This window comes from Crinia signifera, chromosome 6, assembly GCF_055691185.1.
Source record: "Crinia signifera chromosome 6, ASM5569118v1, whole genome shotgun sequence".
In the NCBI taxonomy this organism is placed as follows: Eukaryota; Metazoa; Chordata; class Amphibia; order Anura; family Myobatrachidae; genus Crinia; species Crinia signifera.
In genome coordinates, this window is record NC_139222.1 from 273,954,520 (window position 1) to 273,971,587 (window position 17,068).

The window sequence follows — 17,068 nt, forward strand, 5'->3', positions numbered from 1 at the left end:
AGCCTTAAGCGCACATTCTCCTGCGGTTTGGTTGCAGAGACAGAAAGCCCAACGCTCAGAGTATTGTGTGTTAATCGTAACTAAACAGAAGGTTAATAAGATCTCTAACTAATATATATTTACCTACGTCTTTGTCCTTCCTCTCCAAGGGGCCCTATTAACAAGTGTCACATATACAATGCATTCTGGGCGGAATCTTACCGGCCAGGATCACCCTGTACTATGCAATCCTATGGGCAGTATGTATTTTCCTTCACACGCGCTCAGCCGTGTGCCGGGGGGTCTGCTCAGGCGCGGTTATCGCTTACCCTGCTGACCGCACTGCCCCCCCCCCCCCCCTCAGTGCAGTGTGTAGCGCATAGGCTACAATGGGCTACCGCTATCCCTGAATGGCCCTGATGCGATGCTGCCTGATATTGATACATCGGGCAGCATCCCCTATTAGGGTTGCGGCTAGCCATGGCAATGGAGGGATTGCTGCAGGTACCTACATGCCGGCGGTACTTAATATTTGCGGCTAAACAGGAGTTTTGTGGGAATTAGCCGCAAATACTTAATGGTAAATGCAGGGCAGCCGAGAGGTATGCCGGGCCCCGGTAAAATTTTGGGGGTGTGGCCTAATTGTTGGAGGCATGGCCACCTCTCGCGATTAGGACACACCCCCAAAATGTATAGAGAGGGTTGAGAAAACGCTCTAAAGTTGAGGGGGGGGGGGGGAGTGTTATTGTCCCTCCCTCAGCAGCACCAGCAGCACACACCTACAGTATGTGCTGTGCTGACAGCAGGCTCAGCATGAGCTCTCACACTGTCAGTGAGACGCTCATGCTGAGCCTGCTGTCAGCCCACCACATGCTGTAGAGGTGTGTAATGCTGCTGCCCGGGAGGGACAGAGGGGGAAGTGGGGGGGTCAGTCCCCCGTGGGGCCCCTCCAGCAAGCCTGGGCCCCGGTAATTAGTACCCCCCCCCCCTCGGCTGCCCTGGGTAAATGGGCCCTGAAGAGGGAACATCCTGCCATGCAATTACACAAGTTGCGTCACCCCACAGTAGACAGGCCCCCGGGGTCCAGGGAAGCCCACTCTGCACCCCCCGCACCCATTTTTATAAACAGACCCTTCTGGAGTCCCACACCAGCAGCAGCAGCTCTGGGTGGAGGGTGCTTGGTGCAGGGTGCTTGGTGCAGGGTGCGCGGTGTGGCCTCCCTGGAGCCAGTGTGCTCCACACAAATGTCATCCAATTAAAATATACCCGGCATGTACTAACCTAATAGCTACACACATTTCTTCTAGAGAAATACATTAACAGTACACATAGGACCTCATTCAGATTTAGAGTATAGAGTATGCAGTAAATGCACCGTGCACCTTTCCTACATGGTGACCTGGTCACAGACTACACAGAGAGGGGCCGGCTGGGGGGGGTGAAGGGGTTGTGCAAATACGGCAAAGTCCATCCTTTGGTGAAAGCTGCCAGCTGATACTGATGGAGATTGACTGATTCCCAGAATGCACCCAGTTATGCTAATGTGTAATAACATCGCTGCTAATACTAGGATTATAATGTACTGAGCACTCATTCATAAATAGCATAAAACAACATGATTCCTAATCTGGGAGAGTCCAGAAGGCGCAAATCTCCATGATGGGTGTGGGCCACATTGGAAGGAAGGTGCCACAATGATGCCAATGTATGGGCAGTTATTTGTAACATTTTACAGTGGTTGACGTGGCTTTTTTGGCGTCATCCATCAACCCGAATGGGCAACTTGCCAATTCTGTCTTTGGCCCGAGTGAGTCTCCCTAAGTACAGTCATTTAGGGACTCTGATTGGGTATGAGTGGTGGCTGGTTTATTAGTCGAGACTTTTAAAAAGTTTAAATTTTCGATTTGCAGCTTGTTCAGTTTGTGTTCTGCTCAAAGCGACTTAGTACATCTACACAGTGCAAAAATGTGATCCCCTCCCGAGAGGGAGACACTGCGGGGCACTTCAGGGGGAGGGGCCATATGGTCTTGCCATTATTCCCTGCCCCAACATAGGGAAATACACATGATTCACAGGTCTGCAGTGAGAAGGCGGAGCTAAATGAAGCAATCCACTCAGTTAATACAAAAAGAATTGGACAGGGCGCTCCCACTTGAGATATGAAAGTATATATCCGCCAAACTTCTTTAGCGGATGTCAGTAGATTCTGCCGTGTTGCGATACCTCAAATAAAAGACAAACAAATCGCACTTTTCATAGTGTAGATGTTATTATATGAAAAGTGCGATTTGTTTGCTCTGCCCTGTCCAATTCTTTTTGTATTGACTGTAGTTTGGATAGTGTGGTGACTATCTTGTGACAAGGCTGCACCCTTTGTTTAGAGCGCAGGTGCTCTACCTTCTTGTTTGAATCCAGTTAGCCTTGCCCCCTTAACCGGCTTTCGGCTTACTCATTGCCAGTGAGTAACATACAAGCCTGCCCATTTCACTAGGAAGCAGGCAGGATCCGGAGGAGACGCCTACTTTTTCGTGGCTGCTGGAGACTACCCTAGGGATGGCCATCAATAGTGTAATACTATGCAATGGATGACCATAGATGTTTTACATATCGGTGGTAATCCTTTTTCTTTGACTGATTGGCTTGTGGGCCAATCAAAACATGGGGGCAGGGCTTCAAGGGTGTCAGGGGAAGGGCTATGCTCTATGTGCCAGCCCCTTGGGGAAAAAAGAAAAATTAAACTATTGGTTTAAGCTTGACATCGATGGAGAGAAACCATCTAGTTCTCCCTAATCAATGGCAAAACTATACTACATCGGCCATAAACCAGCAATGATTGTGAATCATCGCTAGTTTATGGCCATCGCTAGACTACCCCAAAAGGGGTGGGAGGATGGGGTGTGGTGGTCACAAACGCATCACTGTAGCACCCCCCTCCCCGCCTTGCAATGCCAAGATTTACCGATGGCGCGATTCAGCCAGAATTGAGTCATCAGCTACCAGGGCCGCACACTTTACTTGCTAAGTGGGCAGCTGGACAGTGGGGGCCAGGAGTGACTTGCCTGCCCTGTCTGGGGGCCAGGAGTGCCACCCAATTATTGGGACCCTCCCGTCCGTTCCAGGGAGGTAGGCAAGTATGCATAAGTATTATTTTATAGATCGTTGTGCAAGGCGCAGATGCCATCTAACACATGCACATAACATACCTCCCAACTTTGGTGGGCGTGGCCACTCCCCTTTTTTGCCGCTGTGGGGGCATGGGCAGCGTTCTGTGAGCTGATGGCCATGCCCCCAGTCCCCCTGTCTCCCCGAATAGGCGCTGTGTGCATGTGCACAGCATCTATTCACCCAAGAGTGGAACTTGGGAGTAGCGGCCCAGGTGCAAAATATAATTTGTGCCCCCTCCTCTACCCCAACTTAAAAAGTCATTTCTGGTCCGGGCAGCACTGAGCCCCTTAGTCCTCAGAGGCCCCAGTCCCCAAAGAACGGGACTGACCCCCAAAAATTGGGACAGTTGGGAGGTATGGAATAGAGAAGCCGGCACCTTTTGGGGATCAGGAATGGATGTTTACAGAAAATCCATAAAACATGACCTGTTGGTGGTACTTGAGGACCGCAGCTCAGAACCTCCGCTTTATACAGCCAGTTAATGCAACAGCAATGACTAAAGCTCCTTGTTTCCCCAGGAATTCTCCTGCGTGCACCACTCCCTCTCCTGTCTGCTGTTTGTACTTACTGAAGAAGTGAAGAAACAATGCAAATAGGAGGGGACTCCTGCAGGGTGTCAGCTGTATAAAACCAGTGATCAGCAGCTTGCAGAGCTTATCAGGACTCTGCAACCATGGGCCTGAGGAGACTGCTGCTGAGTGTCACCCTCCTGCTATATACAATCACTGAGGCCAGCTCTACACCGTAAGTCATGGATGCTGTATTCTGCTCTCAGTGCAATCTGTGTGCTGTCATCTCTGCTGCACACAGGGATACAGGCTTCTAAACGTCAGTTCAAGGCTGAGCTGCTTCACATTAACCAGTCTGATTTAATATAAATTCCCCCAGTCCTGTATGTGCAATCCTGAAAACATGCTCTGTTGCAAGTTGTGTTTTTTTTTAAATTTTGTGTTTTTTTTTTTTTTTTTTTTTAACGTTTATTGCAGATGATCTAACGATGGGGCCCATTTATCAACAAGCCTCTGATATTTATTTAACCCTTTGAGTGCCAAGTGAATCTGTCAAAATTGGTGTGAAAGTTGCCAAGCAGACCAGTTTAGTCATCCTAATGACCTGTCGTGTTACCTTTTTATATCAGGGGTACTCCTAGCGGTTGTTTGTCAAATACATGACTGTTGGGAGCTGATTGGATCGGACACCATTTATTATTCGCAATGTGTTTTAAATGGTTAGAACTTGCTGTGAAATGATCCCCCACCTATACGCTGAGTGCTGTATTCTGCTTTATGTCTCAATTTAAAAGAAAAAAAAACTATTAAAGAGGGAATTGGTCTTTAGTAATCCGAAATGCTACATTCATTTAAAATGTATTTTTAAATTCCAATATTTAAGCTTCAGAATTTTTTTTTTATCAGAAAGTTAATATATGCTGGACAACTTGGTGGAACTTGTAATGATTATCCTTCCTATACCTGTGTGTGCGTACCTCCCAGCTGTCCCAAGCAGCAGCAGTGTATATGTGTGTGTGTGTGTGTGTGTGTGTGTGTGTGTGTGTGTGTGTGTGGTGTCGCAGTCTGGAGACCCCTGTCACTCGTTGCTCTGTTAGCAGAACTATCTCTCTATCCTTGTACAACATTCGCTTGGGAAGATGAGTTTTTATTGTTTCCTCCTTTTTTTTTTTTTTTTGGACTGGTTTTTCGATCGTCCATATCCCCTCTTAATTTTTATCTTTAGTACACAGGGTGGGATGCTCTGACATCCGTGGCCCCACTTTGCTGCTTACTGCGTCCGTACTAATCACATATGCACTAACCTATGCAATTATTAGCACAACAGACCGCTCTTGCAATAAGAGCTGTCATTTATGATGCAGGGCTGCCGACAGGGGGGTCCCGGGCCCTGGCCTCTGGAAGGGCACGGCCAGCTAATTTTGTCCATCACAAACTACCACCCCCCCCCCCCCCCGACTGCATCCGCTGTGCTGCAGGATGCCAGCGCCCAATTAAAATGCTGCACTGGCTTTTGAGCCAATCAGAGCTGCTGCCGGTACATGAGCTCTGATTGGCTCATCAGCCGGTGCTGCATTGAAGAAGCCTGTGCTTTAGAACCTGTGGCAGGAGTCGGGCAGTAAGTGAAGGGAGGGGGACTGGACTGGAAATCAGTCCTGGGCCCCAAAATTTCTAGTGGCGGCCCTGCCGCGCCGTCCCTGGACTTCCGGGTCTGACACCCTCTGTGCATGCACTGAGTGATGTCTGTGGGACATGCTGGGAGAGATCTGTGACAGATCCCACACAGGGCTGTGGAGAGAGGCCCTTCTATAAGGTATTGTCAGCTTTTGCTGGCGGTACTCGGCTTGCGGGTTTAAGTGCGTTCAAAAATGCAGAAAATGGGGGGTTTAACGTTTTGTTGCTTTAGTGCATCCCATAATATCACCAAGTCTCATTTCTCGCTTATATATTGCAGTGGAGGAACTTGTGGGTGGTGAGCCTAGGTGAAAAAATACAATTTGGGGGCCCCCCTGTGGCAGGGGGGGGGGGCAGACTGTGGGCCAGGTGCACTCAGCTTCAAAAGTGATAAAATGGAGAGTGATAAGCAGCCAGCCAATCAGCTCCTACCTGCCATGTCAGACTGTGTTTGAAAAATGTCAGGCAGGAGCTGATTGGTTGTTTATTACTCTCCATTTTATCGCTTTTGAAGCTTAGTGTATCTGGCCCTGTGACAGGGGCAACAGTGGGCCCCTTTTTCCTTAGGGGCCCTGGTGCACTGCACCTGCTGGACCAACTGTAGTTCCGCCTCCGGCTTGCCCACATTAGAGAACTTTGGTACTGCAGGCGAAAACTGATTTCTCTAACAAATGTTCTCCAAAGGATAAGCTCTTCTCCATTTAGTAAATAGACCCCTTATTTGCTTGTCCATTCTCTGGAACGATTGCTGTACACTTTTAAAGCCATTCCACGTGAGTTCGTACAATCTAGTAGTCCAGTTACAGCACAAGTAATGAATAAGCAAATGTCCGGTATCTGTGGAACATTGCACAAGCAGATCTAGAATACATGGAGCACTTAGTGTACATTTTGTATATATTTATGTGCTTGTTGCTGTTGCGTGTAATCCCTTTGTATATTATGCAAATAACAAGGATAAAGTAATTGTTACTGCCGTGATCGCCTGTCCCTGCCCAGTGTTTTTCTGCTTTCTCTCCCTTCCCAAATCTCCACCCGTGTTCCAGTTTTTCAGGTTGTCTTGCATAATACAGAACCCAATTAATAGTGATGAAAACCTTTCAGCTCTCCTGACTTAAGCCGGACTCTCCTGGGGATTAGGAGTTCTGCCCCAATACCAGGGTAGAGCAGGATTGCCTACCCTCCCGGAATGGCGGGCAAGCCTCCCAGAATCCCCCCCAGCCTCCTGCAATTCCCATTCTGTTGAGGGTCCACGGGGACCCGATGTCACGGCATTGCAATGCAGGGGTGCGGCCACGATGACGAGCTTGCAGTTGACACGCCCCCGAATACAGCATAGTGTTTCAGACCCACCTCCGATCACGCCCCCTTCATGGCATGTCCTCAGGCTACGCCCCCTTCGGCTAGTTGGCTGCCCTCTCCCGGAGAGAAAAGTAGGTAACCCTGGGGTAGAGTACAGCCCTGCTGCTGATGAGTGCAGAGCCAGGCATGCCGGCAATCCACTTTACAATACTGTAGTGTTGGGCAAGGGGGCCGGGGGTTGCTCAGCGCTTTGAACACACAACATGACGTCACTTTTTGAAGCTTGATGCATCTGGCCCAAAGTGGTGAGTGCTAAACAGCCAGCCAATCAGATCCTACCTGACATTTTTCAAACCCAGCCTGTAACATGACAGGCTGGAGCTGATTGGCTGGCTGTATATCGCTCCACTTTTTATCACTTTTTGAAGCTTGATACATCTGGCCCTCTGTGGCATGGTCCTCCTGTGTAACATCACTGTGAAGGCCTTATGTGCCCTACTTGGTGGTGCCCTTCCCTCATTGTCCCCAATCTGCTGGACAGCTCTGACTCCCCTGGAGATTGTTAATAACTCTGCTATTGGTGATAAATGTTGGATTCAATATATGTGTAGTAATTAACTCTCCTTCCTCTGCTGCTTGGTCTCATGCTGAAATATCTCCTCTCCAAAGCCACCAAGGCCACTTCTAATTATACCTAGAAATGTCTTCTAAGGAGACTTCCTGCAGGGGGCGTTATTCACACCTGTACTGGTGATACGTGGTTAGTACATACAGTCTAGTTCAGGCATGTCCAACGTTGGCCCTCCAGATGTTGTGAAACTACACATCCCAGCATGCTTTGCCACAGTTTTGCTATTAGAGAATGCTAAAACTATTGCAAAGCATGCTGGGATGTGTAGTTTCAAAACATCTGGAGGGCCAACGTTGGACATGCCTGGTCTAGTTCAAGCAGACTAGAGTCTTCTCCTATATGGGAGAACATTTATGAATCCCTTCCTTTATTAAGTGCCCCCCAGCAGTGATCTCGCTGTACGGCGATGCCGCAGGAGCATACTTGCCTACCTGACCCTCTCCATGCGGGAGAAAATGCTCTGTTCCTGGACTTCCCTGGTAATGTAGGATTGCCATCACCTGTGGGGAGTTAGATAAAGGTGTTTCACCACAGGTGATGGCAATCCTACATTACCAGGGAAGTCCAGGAACAGAGCATTTTCTCCCGCATGGAGAGGGTCAGGTAGGCAAGTATGCGCAGGAGGCGTCTATTACATGCAGATGCCGCCTGCTGCAGTAGTGCACGTGCGTCCTATGACTGCAGCATCGGATCACTGCAGCCCCATCGGCCATCCTATGACTGAGATCCCTGGCCTCTTCCTTACCCCCAATCACAGAGAGGGGGGTCCGTCACGGTTTGACTTTCTTTAGAGCTTGTCCTGATACCTCACGTCTCTCTGACTATATAAGAAGTTACACTATTGGGGTCTTTTTAGCACAAAGGCCCCACAATAATGTCGCCATCACCCTCTATATCCGGTGAACGTGGTGAAACCAGAATGCCGATCGTTTCTCAATGTGGTCGGTCAGATTGTCAACATGGTCATTAAGTCAACAATCCAAAGACCTGCATTTAGGTCAAAGTTTAAATGTTGACATGAAACTCATTGACCCCAAAATGTTCAAACCCTTTCCCTGGACCAGAAACTACCTTCAGGCCAAGCAATGAGAAGGGTCCCATTTTCTAATTATCTTTTCTGGGAACTTGGTAACAAAGCATATGGCCTGACGGAATCATAAACCTCCCTTTCCCTTCGCAAGGGCACTTGCTGCACCTTTACCCAATCCTCTTCCCCTTTCTCCACGCCGTATGTATGTTGCCTGCACCTCCTATTATATATAGAAATGTGCAAGGTACCCCAGCAGCACATCAGTCATGCTCCTGTCTTATTGATGACCGATTACCTTATGTACTTGTGTGTTTAACTCTACAATGTACTGTACATACATTCAATGTGTTTATTCCCCCCCTTTCTATAGACAATATGTCCTGAGCACACCCGTATCGCTCTTCAGCGCGGAAACCGAAATGCTCTGTGTAAACCTCAAGGGTTTCAGCGAGCCTCTCGATCTCAATGTAGTGCTGCAACACGATGGAAAGAATACCACCATCTTTGCCGAGGATGTTCCTGTTCGGGATTTCTTCAAGTGTAGCCATTACAAGGTAAGGAGAAGAATATCTGTGTACATTACCCATCTGGGCTGAATAACGTTATACACTATTGATGCCAACAATCATGTTTCTCAGCCTTGTTGGGACAGAATGGGGCGTTGTTGAGGCTTGAATTACAATACATCTTTCCAAGAACTACCAGATTTCTCAGCCATATTTGGTTACCACCTATACACATATAACCTATGCCAACATAAATACTTAGTTTGTTTAACTTGGATTAAATCCTATTGTGTCTTTGTAGAAGACCTGTATTTTGCAAAGATTGTAAGCTTGCGAGCAGGACCCTCCTACCTTCATCAGTGGCGTAACTAGAAATTTTGCTCCCCCAAACCAAAAAAGTGTCCGGCGCTCCCCCCCCCCCCCATTGTAATTAGAAATGTAGACACTCCAGAAAAGGGGGCATGGCATTGCAGGAAAAGACTACCTTATACCACAGTTTTGCAACCTGCATGCCCAGACATTGGCCACCATAGGAAAAGAAAATCCTGATTCATGTCTCTTGCAGTATTTGTCATTTTTCCTCCTTATAGTAATGCCCCTTACACATTATACCACACCGTAATGCCCATACCACATTCTGCCTCACCGTAATGCCCCATACACAATATGTCAGACACCGTAATGCCCCTTACACATTATGCCACACAACGTAATGTCCTTTAGACATTATGCCACACACCACTATGCCTATTACACATTATACCACACACCATAATGCCCATTACACATTATACCACACACATTAATGTCCATGAGACATTATGCTATACACCACAATGCCCGTGATGCATTTTGCTATACTCAACAATGCCCCTGACACACTATACCACACACCGCAATGCCTGTGATACAAAATGCTACACACACCGTAATGCCTGTGACACATTATGCCACACACCGCAATACACTGCAGTACATATAAAACCATCTGACTGTACACAGCTCACAAGCTAAACAGCAAACACTTCGGTAATATATAATGAAGCAAAGAGATAAGCATTAATGTTTATCATAAATTATAACAGAATACGGGGGTATATTTAATAAGCCTTGGAGAGAGATAAAGTACCAGCTAATCAGTTATTAACTGCCATGATACAGGCTGTGTTTGGGAAAAAAATGACAGGAGTTGGTTTGGTTGCTAGTCTTATCTCGCTCTCCATGGCTAAGTAAATATACCCCTTAGGTCCAAAGGAGGGAGAGAGGGAGAGAGAGAGGACAACATCTGCCTGCAACTAAAATAATACTGTACATGAAAATGTACAGTATGTCAATTCAAACTACGCCACGCTAAAGTGCAACCTTATTCTCATTACACTACACACTACCGCTCATTAACGTGTGTATATATATAGTTACACACACATACATATATAAAGTCACACATATATGCACACATACAGATATGTAGTCGTACACCTTCATACAGACACACATATATAATAGTCACATACAAAGGGGATAGAGATGTAGGGAGGGGACATGGTGGCACAGGGTGTATGGGAGGAGACAGTGAGGCAGGACGGTTGGGAGGGGACAGTGAGCCACAGGGCAGTTGGGAGGGAACAGTGAGGCACAGGACGGTAGGGAGGGGACAGGGTGGCACAGGGTGTATGGGAGGGGACAGTGAGGCAGGACGGTTGGGAGGGGACAGTGAGCCACAGGGCAGTTGGGAGGGGACAGTGAGGCAGGATGGTAGGGAGGGGACAGTGAGGCAGGATGGTAGGGAGGGGACAGTGAGGCACACGGCAGTTGGGAGGGGACAGGGAGGCACAGGGCAGTTGGGAGGGGACGGAGGCACAGGGCGGTTGGGAAGGGACAGTAAGGCAGGATAGAAGGGTGGGGACAGAGGCACAGGGCAGTTGGGAGGGGACAGTGAGGCAGGATGGTAGGGAGGGTACAGGGAGGCACAAGGCAGTTAGGAGGGGACAGTGAGGCAGGACGGTAGGGAGGGGACAGGGAGGCAGTACGGTAGGGAGGAGACAGGGAGGTTTGGAGGGGACATTGAGGCAGGGCGGTAGGGAGGGGACAGGCAGGCACAGGGTGGTTCGGAGGGGACAGTGAGGCAGGGCAGTAGGGAGGCACAGACACAGTGAGTGAGATCCTTGTACATCTTACAGAGCTGTGCTTGCAACATTTTTCTGAAAGCAGTGGAGGGGTAGAAACCTGGTGGATTTGACCATCTGCGGAAATGGTGACACCTCAACGCCTCATACACAGGTGTGCCTGCAGCAGCGCTCCATCCTGGTCCCCAGATTCATACACACATAAATAGCAGTGACTGTGACACACACCTAGTGCCCCTTCCCTGTGTCATGCTCACTTTTAGGCTGTGCTGCTGTCTAAGAAGCTGCTGGCTGGCATGGCACTGTATACAGCACATTGTTGTTTAGCCCCACCCCTTTTTTGGACCTCCGGCTGCCTCTTATGCAGTTCAGCTGCCATGTAGTGGGGGAGGCTGGGTAACTTGTCCCCTGTGCCTCCCTCTTACTGCAAAACACTAGAGGAAACTGAAAGTGAGCTACAGCTCCCAGAAGCAAGGGCTGCTGGGAGCTGTAGTTTAGTTTTAGTTTTATCTCCGCTATCTGCCCGGCAACAGATACAGTTGCTCCTCCAGCTCTAAACTAACGCTGAGCGGGTAGCACACTGACATGGAGACAGCTAGTCCGCATGTCAGTCTGCTTGAAAAAGTGTCGGCAGCCCTGCGCCCCCACGCCACCGTGGTGGCTGCAGGGGTGGAAGTTACGCCACTGACCTCCATGTCGGTTTGTATCTACCCAGTTTGTTTAATCACTATTTCCAATTGTAAAGCGCAACGGAATCTGCTGCGCTATATAAGAAACTGTAAATAATATAAAGGTGTGGGGTTTTTTAATTTTTTTTTTTGTCTCTGAAGTTTTAAATCCTTAGCTGAACTTTATGGTCTCCTCCCCAGGCTCCAGCTGTCACCAAAGCCGTGCCTGTGGCAATCCTGTTTTCTGCAAATGGGACTCACACGGACCTGCGGGACCGGAAGAATGTGGTGGTTAAGCCCACTTCTAACAACTGCATGTTTCAGATGGACAAACCGATCTACAAGGCTGGCCAGAAAGGTGAGCAGGACCATAGCATGGCATTATGGGAAGTGCGATGAAAGTAGCCCAGATCCCCCCCCCCCTTCCTTCCTCCTCTCCATGCAGATTATGCAAGCCCTGCTCCTTTTTCATAAGACCACCCACTACAGAGATCTACTACTTGGCACTGGGGGGCATACTGTATTAACTAATGCACCTTTTACACCAAAAATCCTGGATCCGACCCAGCATTTGGAACAAGGATCCAAGCTGGGTTGGATCTGGGATTTACCCCATTTACACTGCGGTGCCTATCTGCAGTGTAGACGGAGGCGGCGCTTGGAGATGATATCATCTCCAAGCGCCGGGACCACCGTTCGCCATGCCGCGGGCAGCCCAGCACCAAGATAAGCTGCTAGGCTGCCCCCAGCCCCCGTGCAACTCCCCAGCCGTCGCCCAGGAGGTGAATGGATGCCGGACACAGGCATCCATTCACGCCGCCACCGCTGCTGTCTGCAGAGTATAGCAGACAGCAGCGGAGGCTGTATGTGCCCCCCCCTTCCAACCTGCGGACGCTGCGGTCTGCAGGTTGGACGTCCCCCATTCATGTAAATGGGAGCCGGGTCAGATGACCCGGAATACCCGTTTACACCTCCCTCTACCCAGGTCCTAGCCGGTAGAAGACCTGTGTAAAGGGACACAGCGTGACCCATTTACACCACCTCTGACCTGCCGATGACCCGGGTTTTTGCGGCGGTGTAAAAGGGGTATAAAGTGGGGATGTTGCCCATGCCAACCAATAATATTCTACCTATTATCTTGTAGAAGGTGTTAAATACAGAAGGAGAATCAGATTGGTTGCAATGGGCCACACAAAGAGAAGGAGCATCAAGATAGTAGTAGGCCTGTGTTTGTAGTCACCTTCTGGGTCCCCCTTCACTCTAGCCAGCAGTTTAATAGACTCTGAGCCCTAGGGTCACGAGGAAACCTTAGTTCTGTCCCAGAGTCTAATACGCATGCACAGGTCTCTGGGAAAATGGCCACCATTTTTTTTTTTTTTCATTGATTTTTTTCCTACTGCGCATGCTTAAAGCACTGGGGAAATTTTTTGCGCAGGGGTTAATGTAGCGCTGCTGCTGACTTGGGACTGTGGAGGGTAAGTGTGGAATTAAATGGGTGCAGGGTGTGTAGTGTGGGGCCCCCTATATATCGTGGGAACCAGTGTTCACCACACAAGCTGCATCCATTATGGATAAGCCAGGAGGCTTCCTCCTCTCCATACTCGTGTCTCCATAAACTTGACACTTGCCATGTTCCCGGCAAGAAATCTCTACTGCACATGCGCGAATCACTGGCAAAATGATCATAACACCAGTGATTTCTGCTGCAATAACAGCGCCTACCCAGGCAGGAACATGGGTGCAGGATGTGTGGTGCACCAATTAATCCATTCTAGATATGCCTATGCTTGCAATGGTTAGATTGTAAGCTCACGAGGGTAGGCCCAGCTTTTCTTTTACGGTCATGACATTGTGTGCACTACTACTTTTTGTATTTTAAACCCCCTTAATGTAATCTACTTGAGCTTAATAAATCAGAACATTGTTTTAGTCTCAACCAAGACCTTAATGCAGAGTTTCGGATGACTAGCACGCTCTGCAGCTCTAGTAAACCTTTCTTACTAAACCTTTCTTACCTTATGTTACAGTACAGTGCCGTATTGTCTGTCTAACCCCCCAGCTAAAGGCGGCACATGAGAAGGTGAGTCACAAATGTGATCTGGAGATTAACAACCCCTCTCCATTCTGCTGTCCCAGTACACTGCTCCCTCATGCTTTACACCCCACAACTCTGAAACCAAACTTGTACAAACACTTTCAAGAAAACTTTGTCAAAGTCATGGGGTCCAAAGCAATGGTTGACCCCAGACGCAACATATGACTTCCGATCCAATGTTTTCTGGAAGCTTTAAGTAATTGGACTCCCACAGGTGGTGAGCATACTTTAATATCAGAACCACAATGGTTGATCACTATCCACGGCTTTACTTTATTTATTACCAGTTATTTACAGTATATAGCACACACATATTCCACAGCACTTTACAGAGAATATTTGAACATTCACATCCGTCCCTGCCCCAGTGGAGCTTACAATCTATATTCCCTACCACATGTACACACCCACACAGACAGTCTAGGGTTAATTTGTTGGGAGCCAATTAGCCTACCTGTATATTTTTGAATGTGGTAGGAAACTCATGTTGGAAGCCTAAAAGCTCAGTAGGTGCTTACTGTCGACTGCACCATCCAGGACCCTAATTTGATTTATTTTTTCTTCTTTCAGTTCCAAGTGATGTACCTTCAGGTGAGGATATCAGGACTTTATTTGCAGAATGACCGTTTGAGTGATGTGTATTAAAACCAATGATTCTGAGTTAACCGCGATGCCGATAATCATGTGTACGCACAAAGTAGCAGTTGCAATTGAGCTACGGTCTAAGAAATGTTCTGCGCCGTGCCAGAGTACTTCTGTTCTTCCTGGTGGCCCCAACCTCTCCACACCACATGTCCTCAGGGGGCGAGGCTTGGTCCGGATGCGGTTAAGTCCTGCTACGTCACTTAGTGAAATGGATTCTTAACTAATCCTAATAAGTGTCTCATTAGGTTAGGGACCTAATGTTTATTTGATGGACTACAGTGTCAGATTTCCCTAAACTGTTCCTTCACTGGATGATTTCCCCCTTCCCCTATCTCTCTTCCCAGGATCCTTCAAGAACCAAAATAGCCCAGTGGCAGAACCAGGAAACTAACCATGGCGTGGTCTCTATGGAGTTCCAGCTGATCAGCGACGCTACTCCTGGGTCATATATGATTTCAGCAGAAAGAGAGAAGGGTTATCCCATTACTGAATGGTTTAGAGTGGAAGAATATGGTAATAATCCAATATTGTGCAGTCTGTGACTGAAAAGAAAACACCTAGATCTGCACAGACACACAGCGCTCATGGAGAGCCTACAATAACAATGGGCCTTATTTTGGTTCATTCTTTCTGACAAAATCCTTCTTAGATGGGCAAAACCATGTGCACTGCAGGTGGGGCAGGTGTTACTTGTGCAGAGAGAATTAGATTTGGGTGGGGTTTTACTTCAAAGTGAGGTCTATATTGCAGTGTAAAAATAAAGCAGTCAGTATTTTCCCTGCACAGAAACAAAATTACTCACCCAAATCTAATTCTCTCTGCACATGTTACATCTGCCCCCCCTGCAGTGCACATGGTTTTGTCCATCTAAGAAGGATTTTGTCAGAAAGAATGAACCAAAATAAGGCCCAATATGTACAAAGCAAAATTAATTTGGATGTTTGCAAACAAAACCACTTATACCCCTTTCACATCGCAGACACGTTTTAAAAACCGGTATTTTAAAACGGTAATTAAAACGGGTCAGAGCCTTAACAGTGACCCAGATTACCGTTTTAAATACCGGTTAAGTGTCATTCACATAGCACTTGAAACGTTTCATCCAGAACACGTTTCAAGGCAGTGTGTGACGATTGCCTGTCATATGAGTATCAGTGCCAGAGGAAGTGACGCCAGGGGATTGGCTGTTGTTGGGACACGTGACCCGTCGGCCCGCAGTACAGATAGTGTTGTGTTGTTGTGACAGTCGGGTGAGAGACTGAGGAGGGCGGCGGGTGACAGGAGCAGGGTAGCCGGGCAGCAGCGAGTCCCGGGCAGACACTTGTCCTCTGACCCTGCGGGCACGTTGATGCGTGCAGCCTCCCGAGTGTCCCCCAGCTGCCTATGTCCCAGCGGGGCTCTGATGGTTCGGGCGGTCGCGCTGCGCAGTGAAGCCGGGGGTAAAGGGGGACAGAGCCGCGGAGGGGAGATGGAGCCCTGGGACGGCGTGCGGCAGAGCCTCGGTTACATGTAGCGGGCGGGGGTATGACGAGGAGCGGGGTGACGATGCTGTAATACCAGTCGGGGAGAGGGAGGATGGCCGTGGGATTAGCTCGGGAGGGCAGTGAGCTGAGTGACTGCTGAGGGGAGCGGGGGTCGCGCACGGTCCTGGGGGAGGCGGCGGCGGCGAATCAGCCCCCTGTGACACCGCGGCGGCCGCGACCTTGATGATCGCATATTGATTAACCGGAGTGACAACAATGTGTCAGCTGTGAGCCGGGGGAGGGGTCAGCTGTGTGGATGGCACCGAGGAGACGTGGCTGACTGGCGGTGACCCGATCCGGGTGACTCACCCGCTGATCACACAGCCCCCGGGCTTTCCTTCCAGTCTGCCTGCCCCCCCCCCCCCCCCCCCCCCCGGAGAATGTACTAGGCGAACGGGGATGGCAGTTCGCAGGTGAGCTGAGACAGTTTTCTGCCTGCCTCGCCGCTCCTGGCCACAGTGATCAGATAGGCTGTCTGATCACTGTGGCCAGGAACAGCGCGGCTGGTGGAAAACTGAGCTGTCAGCACGGACGCAGTAAGCAGGGAGACGGGGGAGAGGAGAAGAGTGGAGGAGAGAGATCTCCAAGCCCCAGCGCTCACCTCCGCTGGCTATTTGCGTCCAGCCTACCCCGCTCGATCCCCGGTGCCTGCTGACATATAGGAGGGGAGGGGGCGCCACAAATTGTGCTTGTGCTTGTGTTGTTTGCCTGAAATACCGTTTCAGACAAACTGTACACATTCACATTGCACAAAAAACGGCAAGGAACCGTGTAGGACTCTGCTTTTTACACGGTTCGAAATGCCAGTTAACTTGAAACGGTAAATTGGCTGTGGTGCATTCACAGTGCAGGCTTAAACGTTTTAAAAAGGGAAAAAAACGGCAATATACCGTTTTAAAAGTGCGATGTGAAAGGGGTATAAGCAAAACATCTAATATGCATATAAACAAACGGTTACATACTTTTGTGATGAGTCATCAGCGTATGCAAATGGCTAACGCCTCAGCCCTGGAGAAGACCGGATCAGCCACATAGGAGGACTGTCCTGGTCAGGCTTTTATACCCTAATGTATTACATAAACAAGGGGGAATTTGGCGCCAATCTTTCAATCAGCGCAACTACTGCGTGCGCACGCACTTCCGGTAAAACCGGAAGTGCGTCACCAGGAAGTGACTGCCGGTGGAACGCACAGTTGAGCCGCACATCAGCCAAAG

At 48.9% G+C, this 17,068-nt stretch overlaps 1 protein-coding gene across 3 annotated transcripts in view; it reads left to right on the forward strand.

Moving 5' to 3' along the window:
• Positions 1-3,730: 3,730 nt before the first annotated feature.
• LOC146009361 (ovostatin-like) overlaps positions 3,731-17,068 on the forward strand; it is a 63,345-nt gene continuing 50,007 nt past the window's right edge. For all 3 annotated transcript variants that reach the window (XM_083149656.1, XM_083149657.1, XM_083149658.1), the window contains exons 1-6: positions 3,731-3,888; positions 8,661-8,844; positions 11,792-11,948; positions 13,618-13,670; positions 14,256-14,276; positions 14,675-14,843. In XM_083149656.1, coding sequence (XP_083005782.1) covers positions 3,818-3,888; positions 8,661-8,844; positions 11,792-11,948; positions 13,618-13,670; positions 14,256-14,276; positions 14,675-14,843 — 655 coding nt within the window. In that variant the 5' untranslated portion in view covers positions 3,731-3,817. The remainder of the gene's footprint in view (positions 3,889-8,660; positions 8,845-11,791; positions 11,949-13,617; positions 13,671-14,255; positions 14,277-14,674; positions 14,844-17,068) is intronic.